Source organism: Rhododendron vialii, chromosome 4a (genome assembly GCF_030253575.1).
Source record: "Rhododendron vialii isolate Sample 1 chromosome 4a, ASM3025357v1".
In the NCBI taxonomy this organism is placed as follows: domain Eukaryota; kingdom Viridiplantae; phylum Streptophyta; class Magnoliopsida; order Ericales; family Ericaceae; genus Rhododendron; species Rhododendron vialii.
Window position 1 is genome coordinate 39,253,740 of NC_080560.1, and position 12,446 is coordinate 39,266,185.

Genomic DNA, 12,446 nt, shown 5'->3' on the forward strand with positions numbered 1-12,446 from the left:
ATCCTTAAATCTCATGTCTTTGATGGTTGGGCCAACCATTTTAGGGTCACTAAGGGTGAGTTTTTTTTCTAAAAAAATTGCCTATAGCGTCAAAACTTTAGAGTTTGGACAAGTTTTTGCCTATTGCATTTTTATTTGATTTATGTGAAGAGAATGACCTGTCTTAGCACTATTATACATTAGTCGAGTTGATAACCCGCAATTCATATATTAGTCGACTTAGGCTGGTTTTCCTATCGTCTAAATGGACTAATCGGGGTAGGAATATCGCTGTTCGAGATTTCCATATGTAACAATATGGTTTCTGCAATCTTTAATTTGTCTCACTTTTGGTCTTGAGAGAGAAAGTATGAGAGAGAGAGAGAGAGAGAGAGAGAGAGAGAGAGAGAGAGAGAGAGAGAGAGAGAGAGAGAGAGAGACCTTGTTCCAAATATAACGATAATAACTACCAACCATGAACACATTTAAAATGAGAAAATGGGGGACAAAAAGAGGTGAAAAGGAGAACCAAGACAAACTCTGGAAACCCTGAATAACCAGAGAGCTAAAAATAAAAACTGGGAAAATAATTAGGAAAAATAAAAAGTTGAAGAATTTCAAGTAGCCACCCAAAAGGCCTCCCAATTACAGAAACCCTCATTCCCATGCCCGCCTTCTTTGCACCTGCTTGGCCTCTGATGAAACTTTCCCATTCCCATTTCAACCCCACCTTCCGAACAAATTCCATTCATATCCCCTTCCTCATTTCCCTCTACTTCACACTCTTCTTCGTTTTCCTCACCATTTGCTTCATTCTCAATTCCCTCTGCTTCACTCGCTTCACTAGGGTCAGAACAGTCCTTCCACACGCTCAATCTGAGCCGCCCATTGCTTCTTTCGGCCTGAAAATAATTGTGTGCCGGCGTGGCCTCAACGGCTCTGATCACAAGCCGGCCGCCTTCCCGGTGGGCCCTGACTTGCATCGAACTCGACCCGCTTATCGTGGTTAACGGAGGTGGAAAATTCGAACTCTGTGAATTTTTTGCCCTCCTGGGTTCCACTAAGCGGGACTTTACCGGGTTTTCTCCCTCCTCGAGAGCCGGGGAGGAGAGAGAAAAATCGGGAGTCTCGGTCATGTTAGTACCCGTTTCGCAGCCTAGATTTTCGGTGCACAATTCGAGGCTTTTGTAGCTAAGAGAGGGGGAGAGTTTCTTGGTCATCGGATGGACATATGAGGCTTCTTTGTCCAATGCCAATTCGATAGATTCGAAAAAAGATAGTTTTGGTGTGGACAGTTTGAGCCTCAGAGTCCTTGTTTCTAGGAGCTGTGGCTCAAAGCAAGACTGATGACCTTGAAAAACAACCGTTGACATATTGGAGAGAGAGAGAGAGAGAGAGGATCAAAGATTCAAGAAAGAGGATCGACGATTCAAGAAAGCTAGTTTGGAATCAATCCCCTGGCAATGTTGTAAACAGAGGAAAACAGGGGAAAACAGAGGATTTGGGATTATGGACTGTAAATGAAAAGGTTGTGGTTAGAGAGAGAGAGGGAGAGAGAAGGTTAGAAGAGATTGAAGCATGGGGGTCAGTGAGGGATGAGGGTGTGAACTTTATAGACACAAAAAGTGAGAGAGAGAGAGAGAGAGAGGTTAGAAGAGATTGAAGCATGGGGGTAAGTGAGGGATGAGGGTGTGAACTTTATAGACACAAAAAGTGAGTGAGTGAGAGAGAGAGAGAGAGAAAGAGAGAGAGAGAGAGAGCGCTTTTTACACCCACTAGAATTATACAATTACCAATCTACCACACACTACAAAAGGAGAATAAAGAAGAGGGGATGATGTAAAAATTAGATTCAAGTTTATGAAGAAAAATTCTGCACGTTGGGTTAATCTCATAGGCTTGTTTGTTTGGGGATTCAAGAATGGTATTGGAGATATAATATTGTGGCCTCAATAGAGCTGCGTTTGATGTAGTTGTTTCAAAGGGGATTACATGTCCCGACATAGTCTATATTCCATTGTGGTACAGGCTTTGAAATTTCAGAGAGATCACATATTCCTTACACCTAATACTTATTGATGTTGAAATGTTGAAATTTCAGAGAGATTACATATTTCTTATACCTAATACTTATTGATGTGACTATTTTGACCTTTTTATTTTTTCCTTATGAAGTTTGCGTAAGGATAAAATAAAAAGTGTACATCACAATTCCAACAACATAAAATAAAATTGTTTTATATCACAAACACCATTTCATGTGTTCAGTAACTCTATGTCTAATCCATATCATAGGAATTTCACAATTTTTTTTATCGGCGAAAGTCAATATCGTTAAAATAGTTATATTAGCGCGCAGATTAGAAGAGGAGTTGAACTCCTAACCTACTTTGTCCTGGCACCTAAGTGTATTCCTGATGGCGTCGGACCAAAGGCCGGAGGAATTTTATATGATATCGGTTAATATCCAGGTCCAGGATTTCAATTATCAGTAAATTACTTTCTCAAATTCCTAAGTGCGGTGAAAAATGGGAGTGAGGGGATGTGGTAAAATGTAGTAGAAAAGGGGACAGAAGTGTTTTCAATATTCCTCCAAAATTCCAACCTTTGGTATTCCTTTCTTCTTTTAATTCAAAAAAAGAAAGCCAACAAACAAAAGGCCAGAATTCAAAGGGATTCTCTCAAATATTTCTTGACAGTGATTGCTATTCTCTCCTCTTTTTCTTCTTCTTTTTTTCTTTTTTTTTGACTTTTTATGAAAAAAATTTCCATGCATAACTTCTGCATGTCTTATTCATATGCCTTGAGAGTCAAACCTTGTGTTGATTGCATTTGAAGGGAATAGGATAAGGCACATCACAGCCCACACAATTTGAAATTTCTAGGAAGTGAGGTTAAATGCATACTACTCATGCAATCCTCACTTGTGAATTGACCAAACTAACCATCTCCTTTTCATAGTTAAAACAGAGATACAATAAAAATACTTTTTGAAAAAAAGTAATATATATAGTGAAAGTTGATGAGTGCAAAAAGTGGAAGATATAGTAGGAGGCATCAAATTGGCAGCAGCAGAACTGCGAAAGAGCTTTGATAGGCACGAATCGACCGGACTTGCTTTGTTTGATTTACTGTCTGCTCTGCCTAAACTTTTGTTACGATAAGTCGATAATCATAAATGGTCCAACACTTATCAATTTGTTAATTCCCTGAGGTTCGAACCTGTAACTTTTCAACACGTAAGAGGGCTGATGTTATCCAAATAATAAGCAGAAGGGCAAATTAGGACACAAAAAAAGTTTATGAATTTTTTATTTGATAGAGCAAGTATCGTGGAACATTACATCAAATGACTTTCTTTACCTAATAATGACTGGCTAAATTAAAAGAATTAATTAAGAATTAAACATGCCTTTCCTCTCTGTTTCCCTCTTCCTAGATATTATAAACTCATTCAATACATGAATATTTTGGAAATTAATCTATTTTTAAAGTGGTCTTGTTTGGTAGTTATTGTTTATACTACAAGCGGTGGAAAAAAATAAATATCTGAATTACATCAACCTGAAAACAAGCATTTACTAGAAAAAACCCAACTCAATTGATACCTCCGTTAAGCGAGAAATAATCTTAACAAGAGTAAAGGAAAATTACACCGGTGAGGGGATTCGAGCTTTCAATATTCTAGGCAAGAGTCGTGGCCAACTGACCTTCTACCGAGATGCATGAGCCCTGGACGTTGTTATAAACAAAACGATGTGATTCTGTTCTTGGCGTGGGTTTCCATTTACCCAAGTCTTAATCCAGAAATCCAAGCACGATTGTACGGAAAAAGCTTGCACAGATTGCAAAAGAAAACACTTTCGGAAACCACTTTAAAAAGGAAGGAAATGAAATCACTCTCCACCAGCCGCCCCTTTGGTTTTTGTCGGCTAGGAGAAATTTTTGGATGCAAATAGGGTTATTGTACACGTGGTACACGGCAGAGCATCCGAGCCTTTCGAATATGTTTTGGACGGTTCAGATCTGAACGGAGGAAAAAGGAGAGAGAAAGAGAGGTTGGCTGAGTAGGAGAGAGGGTGCTCAGATCTCAGTCGTCCAAAACATGTTTGGACAGCTCGGATGGGTGCTGAATACTGCCATGTATTACCCGATTTGCACCCAAAAAGTTCTCGTCGGCTAGGTACGTCTTGAATCTATGGACATCATTTTTTTTTTTTTTTGATCCGCTCGAAAGTCATTCATAAAAACGCCATACGGCATCTACAGATTTCAATCAAAACCATGAAAGGGTACAATAGGAATAACCGGAAGGACTAATTGAAGCCTAAAGAAAAAAAGAAAAAGAAAAGGAACATGCGTGAATTATAATCTCGTATCGTATAAAAAAAATAGAAAAAAAGAAAAAGAGAGAGATGACACCAAAAAGAGAGGTTGGCTTATTCACAGAGGAGCCGTGAATAAGTCGTTTGCAAAACGACACGATCTCAGCCGACCGTTTCGGTATTGGACGGTTTGGATTTGAAAAAAACTATTCACTGGAAGAGTTTAACTCTTAATTCGCGTGAATAATTTTTTTAAAATCCGGACCGTCCAATACACTTTGGACGCACTTGAATTGGCTCCGTAAACGTTTATTCGCAGAAAGCTCTGTAATAAAAATTTTCTCCACCGAAAATATACTAGATGATCTCACCTTCTTTTTTCCCCGGTATATCCGAATAACTAACGGTCTCACCGACGAGAAATTTTTCAGTGCCGGTCGGACATGGCCACATGGTGCCAAGCATGCATCTCGGCAGTCCAAAAGTGTTTTGAACGGTCCAGATCTGTTTCAACTTGAAGAAGTGTTTTGGTTATTTTACACTAAAAATTTACCCAAACAGATCTTGACCGTCCAAAACACGTTTGGACGGCCGAGATTGTGCTCGGCATCACGTGGCCGTGCCCACCCAGCACTGAAAAACTTATCCTCACCGACACCACTTATAAGGTTTGAAAGTTTAAAGTGGATGTGAACATTGTGAAGTACTTCCAAAGATATGGGTATTGGTTTTGCTGTTAATTTCTCTCCAACAGAGAATTGGTTAATTTTTTTTGCTAAGCTAAAAGGGTGGAGGAGGGGTGACCGGGCATAGCAACTTTTCCTTGGGCGTGATCATAGGGACTCTAGCTAGACCCACGGCGAATCCTAAGAGGGACCAAAGAGCTATAAAAACTACCGCCCCACTAAAAGCTAGCAGGCCAAAGGCGAACAAAAAAGAAGAACCAAATTCGAGATGGCCGCTGTTGGCACAACTCGAACTTGATACCTCCTACCTCACCCAAACCCAAAGGGAGTAAGCCATGACCAACTAGGCTTATCACCCTGATGGTAGAGAATTGGTTAATTCACATGGCTGCAGAGAAGCACTTTGGAGTGATTTCTCTTCCTAACAATTGGTTTAATTCAGACTCTGACTTGATGGCTGACGGCCTATGTACGGACTCTCAAGAGCATTGATCGATGTTACCGGCCACACTACAAAGAATTGGTTCAAGTGTGTAAACAAAAAAAAAACACTATTGTACTCTCGAATGGAGCAAGTAGAAATCTCTCGTTTATGCAACACGATTCACCCAAGTCAAGTGGAGGTGGCAGCTCTCGATAAAGTGGGTTGTGGTGTCTACGGACACGCTAGATCACGATTCCATAACAGGTGCTGATGAAACTCAGAGAGAGGTAGGCTCAAAATATGACTCACACACACACACATATATATAAAGGGTAGATCGTTGGGACATGTGTGAGTGATAGTCCTACATCGAATAAAAATAGAAGGGATTTGACTCTTAATACACTTGGAATTAATGAACTTAACACTTCATTATTAGGATTAAACTTTAATAGTGGGTATGGGGTGTACTGTAGTGCATGGAAATGAAAGAAATTGGAGTGATTAATGAACAAAATATTGTAGAATCAAAAGTTTTGAGTCGTCCACTCCGGCAATGGATCATTTAGATTCCATCTTTGCAATGCACGGCTCAGATTTGCAGAAACCGAGATGAAATATGAATCATTGATTATTGAGACGGATAGCTCGTATCGTGCACTAAACCCCTATAGTGCAAGAACCCAAGTCCACGGTGCGCAACAAGCTTAGATGCTAAGGTTGTGAGTCTTGTTTAATAAAGTGTAACAAAGTTGCTATGTATTCAGGACATTTCTTTTTCTTTTTTTTTGTCAAGCGAAAAATCATATTCAAGACATTCCGTTGCCACTTGAGGAGTTGTGGTAGTGATTTCCAATGGCAATGGTTGCATCATAGCATATTCTTGTACTGTTAAATTACTAACTTGTACTTAAATTTTTTTTAAAAAAACTTGTACTTAAATTAAAAAAAAAACTTGTACTTTTCTTGCTTAGTAGTAGAACTGTAAAATAACTTTCTGAGGGTCACACATAGTACTAATTCTTTATGTATTATAGTAGTATTGTTTTTGGTACATTCATTGAAACTTGATCAATGAAAAAAAAAAAAAAAAGTTGGGGGCATGACATGAGTGAACATCGTGCAATATGTTCTTGTACTATACAGTAGCTTTCACAGTAGGCCTGTCAATGGGCCGGATCCGATCCGGATCCGACAGATCCGGATCCGGATCCGATAAGACACAATCCGATCCGGATCCGATAAGACTCAAATCCGATAGTGGTAATCCGGATCCGAATCCGAAAAATCCGGATCCGATCCGAAAATCCGAATCCGATCCGGAAACCTTTTTTACTTCAAAAATTTTAGCAAAAAAAAATATTTTTTTCAAAAAAATACAATTTTTTTTTTCAAAAAAAAATTATTTTCCAAAAAAAAATTTAAAAAATTTAAAAAATAAAATAAAAATAAAAATACAACTTCTTAAACATTTTTTTTTTCAAAATAAAAATTTTACTATTTTTTTAAAAAAAATTAAAATTTTTAAAAAAAATGAAATTCGGATTCGGATTGATAACGGATTTAATCCGATCCGATCCGAATCGGATCCGGATCCGTATTGAATTACCGGATCCGGATTATCGGATCGATGTTATCGGATTCGGATCCGGATCGGATCGGATTTTTCGGATCGAATCCGGATCGGATCCGGTCCATTGACAGACCTATTTCACAGGATGCATACATATGAAAGATTAATTTTATTTAATGCTAATAATCTGGGATTAATTTATTCTTCTGCTTTTTGGTACTTTTTGTTTTGGTTTAATTTGTTTGCATTATACTATAGTATACGTCAGCTGGCTAGCTAGGGGTTTTAAGACTTTTATCCTCTCAAACTAGCTAGCTATCATTCTCATGAGTAAGACATGGATCGATCACATGGGTCGAATAGACCCTTGCTTTAGATTTTTCAAGATGTTGCGAAAGCAATGATAAGATACCATTAATTTTGAATCAAGTTATGCTAAATTCAGAATAATTTCATTAGCTATCGCATATATGTGTGCGCGCCCAGACACACATGAGATCGCTAGCTATTTTGATAACTCAAGTGTCCGAACTAGCTTTCTCGCGCCTCGATTAATTCTAGATAACCAATCTCTATGTCCACTAGCAAGGATTCCAATTAAAGCCGAAGCAAAACCCAGTATAGACCAACCACAAAAGAGTTGATCATAAAACCTACGAGATTTTGACCATAAAATTTTAGAAGAGAGCAAGCCCCTAAACTCCAAACCTTGACAACCATACCAATCCCCTTGGGTTTCACATGTATGCATGATTTCTTAAGTCATATATAATGTCTTTTCCCTGTGTTTTCGTCATGTATTTTGAGGCTTCCAGCAAATGAAGGAAGTGGATACAACTAGGGGACAGATAAGTGATTAATGATGATCAACTCAGACAACAACTAAGTGGTGAAAACGACACGACTTGGAGTCACTTAAAACCTCGTTCAATCTATGAATTAAACTAATACTATAAATTAACTGGCATCAGCAGACGTTGTACGTGCAAAATAACCAATACAGTTCATTTTGAGTCATGCATGATTTTGACAAGCATTAATGCCACTTAAGGAGGGACAGCTGGGCTGCAAACGAACCAATAACTTAAACTTGAACTTGGCTTGTTTACTAAACGAACCGAGTTGAACCCGCGAGCTGCTCGATTCATTTGCAGCTTTGAACAACATTGGCCACTTGGTCAAATGAGCAAATACTAGAGTTTCTCGGTTGCCTGGGTCCAAGTCTTCGTAGCCATTTGGTAGAGTTAAATATAATTTTAAGCACTCGACGTAGGTGCGGCGAGATCCTCTTGCAGATGACTATATCGCGTTGATGGCAATATTGCCTAACGTACATATGGAGCAGCCTATCAGCATACTTGTGTAAGAAAGTAGATGAGGTATAGCACTGTCAGGGGATACAGAAAAGGGTAATTCTACTTACACGCCTTTCGAACACACAACCTAACAGAGTGAGATATTTCGGTAATCCGAATCATTCATGTCGTAAGTCTTGTACCTATAAAAGACTCTAAAGGAAAGCACATGGCATTATTAGTACTCCCCTCAATCATAGTTTCTCGTACCTACCATCTAGTGGGCTCTCTCTCTCTCTCTCTCTTTCTCATATTATTCTTCTAACCCTTTCTTGATTTTCTTATGCTTTCTCATAGTACTGATTTCCAAGTCTAGAAATGGAGTAGTACGAGAGGAGGAAAGAAATGGAAACAAAGCGGCCGGCACAAGTGAACATCACAATATATTCTTGTACTATTCTCATGATGCCAAACACTGGAAGATTAATTTGATAGCTTTAGTAATATATCTGTCATATGTTCTTCTCCCTATATTTTTTATATAACTACTTTACTATTAGATTGTACCATATATCCTTATTCTTTTTGGTACAGGTTGTACCATGTATCACTATCATTAAGGATCACAAAGATTAAATTGTCCCTCGCCTTAAATTTTCCAAAGATGTTTGTAAAAGCAATGATATCGTACATATAAGTTATTCGACTTCGCATAGGAAATTTTTTTTTTTTTTTTTTTTGAACAGCAAAGAAGAAATTTTATTAATAATCAAATTGAAGTACAGCATATAAGGGCAAGAAAGTATAGCATCACAACGCATGAGTAACATTCTAACTAAGTTGGCACCCCTGCCCCGTGACAATCGTATGCTATTCAAGTCCAAAGATTGACAAGGAATCAACCCAGACTAGAGACAAAATCAACACCCCCAAACTAACATAAGAAATTTGTTAGATGTTGTATGTCTATATCCGGCATTTTAGGCCTTTTAGGAGTGAGCTTGTCCCAATGGGTGCTTCCTTAATTGGTTTCTTGCCAATTTTGGATTTGAGTATCGGGTGGGCATAGGATATGATGCCATTATCCATGTTCCTTTAATTTTGTAAAAATTTCAAAGATTATAAAAAAAATTTGCCGTCCAAAAAAAAAAATTTGTTTGATGTTCATGTGGCATCATGTGACAGTACCCAACTATTTCCACAAGTAGAGATGCATGTATATATATAGAGCTCAGAACCAAATGTACATGTCTCACACGAATGTGTGAGCGTGGAGGACGTTAAGGCACCAAATGGCAGTATTGCAACACCATTGAAGAATTGCTCAATTCACATATATCAAAGTATTATGATTGAGCCAAAAATTAATTAATTATCACAAGCTTGAGTTTGAACTAAGGCTCCGTTTGATAAACGGATTGGAGGTTGGGATTTGATTACTAAGGTGATGGTATTAGTTATACTTTGTTTGGTTTCCAAAATTGGTCCGGATTGGTAGTTCCATGGGATGAACAATCCAATCCATAGGGGATATTAGCAATACCCCTTGGGACTTGGTATTCGTAATCCAATCTCAACCCCTTCTCATTACCAATTTCTTTTATCAATCTAATCCCATAATATAATCTTATCTCAAACAAACATGATATTAATAATCTCATCATATAATCTCATCCCAAACAAACATACTCATTATCAATCTCTTCTCATTAACAATCCATTCTCGTTACCAATCCCAATCATAATCTCATCCATCTATTACTGTTATCAAACGGGACCTAAATGAACTTATTTTATGTTTGTAAGTGAATTGTTTTTCTCATCAGTGAGCTTTCGCTTAATATTTTATCTAAACATTTGACTTTTTTATTCTTTTCAACGAGAGTAATGAAAATGAAAATCAGAAAAGAAAAACATTAGAAAAATAGGTCTGCTGTAATATATGCATAGCACATATAAAATTGTATATACAGACCTATGACTGCTTGAGTTGATTCTATGACCTAATTATCTTTTCCAGTGATGTTATCTTCAAGATCAATGAGGCTTCCAGTATGTCATTAGGCACTAATGGACAAGCTTATAGCTAATAAAAAAAATCTTAAGTAGAAAACAACTAATTGATCATGAAAGTGATTTGGAGTTACTAATTAACTGTTAATCTTCAATGGATTAAACTCTACTCAAATAACCCACAACAAAAAGAGTTTTTATCCAAGCTTGATTATGACAAGCGCATATATAATGACCGACGATCAATCGTCATACACTTTAATATAGAAGAATTAAAGCACAAATACTTGTTTTTGGGGAGGGCTAGGTGCCCTAGGGCCATAGGCACGGCACGCATGTTGTGAACCCATTATCGAGTATGTCGTGGTTATTTTATTTGATCTGAAGGGTTTTTTTTTTTTTTAATCGGCAAAATAATATTATTGAAGAATCTTGTTAAAGGGTACAACAAGATAAGGGGAAAGGGGAGGAGAGTCGAAACAAAATTGGACAAAACACCTAAGGGCAAAAAGCCCAAAAAGCCCTATGGCCTAAAAGAAAATATTAAAGTCCGACCAAATGGCCAAAAGCCCAGATATACAATAAAGCCCAATTTGAGAAGCCCAAAGCCAAACCCTAGTCTTCCTTGCACACCATCTGCCGTCGGCCACCTCCTCACCACCGAAACTAGACAAAACCACCATCGTACCTGTCGAAAAGTCTCCTCCAAACACCACCACAGGCAACCACTAGAGAAGAAAGACCGGCACCAACCACCCTCTGCCGCTGAAGCAACCATTGCTATTAAGTGAAAACCGTGAAAGCTCAACAGAAGATCACGGCGGGAGACCAACGCCACCGCCTTCCACCGTACCCCCGCAATTTTTTTTTTTTTTTTGTCTCGACGAGGAGGTGTTTCTTATTAAAAAAAAAAGGTTTATCAAACATCAGTAGCTATGTGATCAGAACACATTTAGGGTTTAAGTATAATATTTTTCGTTTTTTTCTACCCAAAAAAAAAACATGTATGTCCTGAAAAAAAGTTAGAGTTCAAAGGATTTTGAAAATAAATGGTAAGGTAAATGAAGAAAGTGTAATAGCTCACCGGTCTAACTCGCTGGCCTGGAAACACATCAGGATTCAATTGATTCACAAAACGCAATGAGTCCTTGAAAGTTGTTTCGTCAAGTTTCGGTTGCTGGACATACCACTCATTTAACTAGCTGCTCTTTTCAAAATACAAGAATGTGCTACGATCACGCAGCTAGCTACTGATGTCCGATCATCCTGGATTATCACTTAAGTAACCTATGCGACCAAAGAAAATCACCGAATCAACCTATGCGACCAAAGAAAATCACCGAATCGACCTGATAATTGCTCACTGCGCAGACCCTATCCTCCCTGAGGACACCTTTTCACAATCTTTTCTATAACCATTTCCTCATTAGTGAACCATGTAAACTATTTTTATTCTTCCAGTTCGTCTTTGAACAGATCAAATATCACAAATGGAAAAAGCTTGGACTATCATTCACAAAAAAAAAAAAAAAACCCCTCTAAATCCGGAAAGAAGATCCTTTCTGCAATTTAAGCCTTTTTATTCAAAACCCTTTTCATTCCTTTAGTAAAAAAAAATAGCAAAAAGCTAAAGGCGATAACTAAAAATAGAAATAAAAAATCCAAGAACAAACCCTTTTCATTCCTTTAGTAAAAAAAAATAGCAAAAAGCTAAAGGTGATAACTAAAAATAGAAATAAAAAATCCAAGAACATTCAAATAAAAGTCTACTTTGAGCATCCAAACAGACCGCTGCATAGTGGAGTATATGAAAAGGCAATATGAGAGAGAAATGCTCGTAATAGAAAGCGATTGTGAAAGGTCTAGGCGTACGCAAAGATGCCATGATCTGATTCTTAGGTTTGGGCTCTAGTCCAGTACTACAGTATTTTATTATCCAGTCTAGTTCAAGTTTCTTGTGACTGCACTTTAGAAGGTCTTAAGAAAATGGTCATTTTTTCATTTTTGTAGACTTTGTGGAAACTTTACTTCCAACCAAAAGGTTGAGCTGTAAGGTTAGGCGGAGAGATTCCGATATTATATTAAGTGATCACTCATTCTATTCTTAAGGATCGTGGGATTCTATTCGTTAACATCCCTCTCGCGTGCAGT

General features: G+C 37.8%; 1 protein-coding gene across 1 annotated transcript; it reads right to left on the reverse strand.

Moving 5' to 3' along the window:
* Window positions 1–421: 421 nt before the first annotated feature.
* LOC131321629 (protein FANTASTIC FOUR 3-like) lies at window positions 422–1,644 on the reverse strand. Its single transcript, XM_058352513.1, has one exon. It carries the CDS (start codon window positions 1,350–1,352, stop codon window positions 597–599), a length of 756 nt encoding a protein of 251 aa, XP_058208496.1. The 5' UTR covers window positions 1,353–1,644; the 3' UTR covers window positions 422–596.
* Between the last annotated feature and the right edge of the window lie 10,802 nt (window positions 1,645–12,446).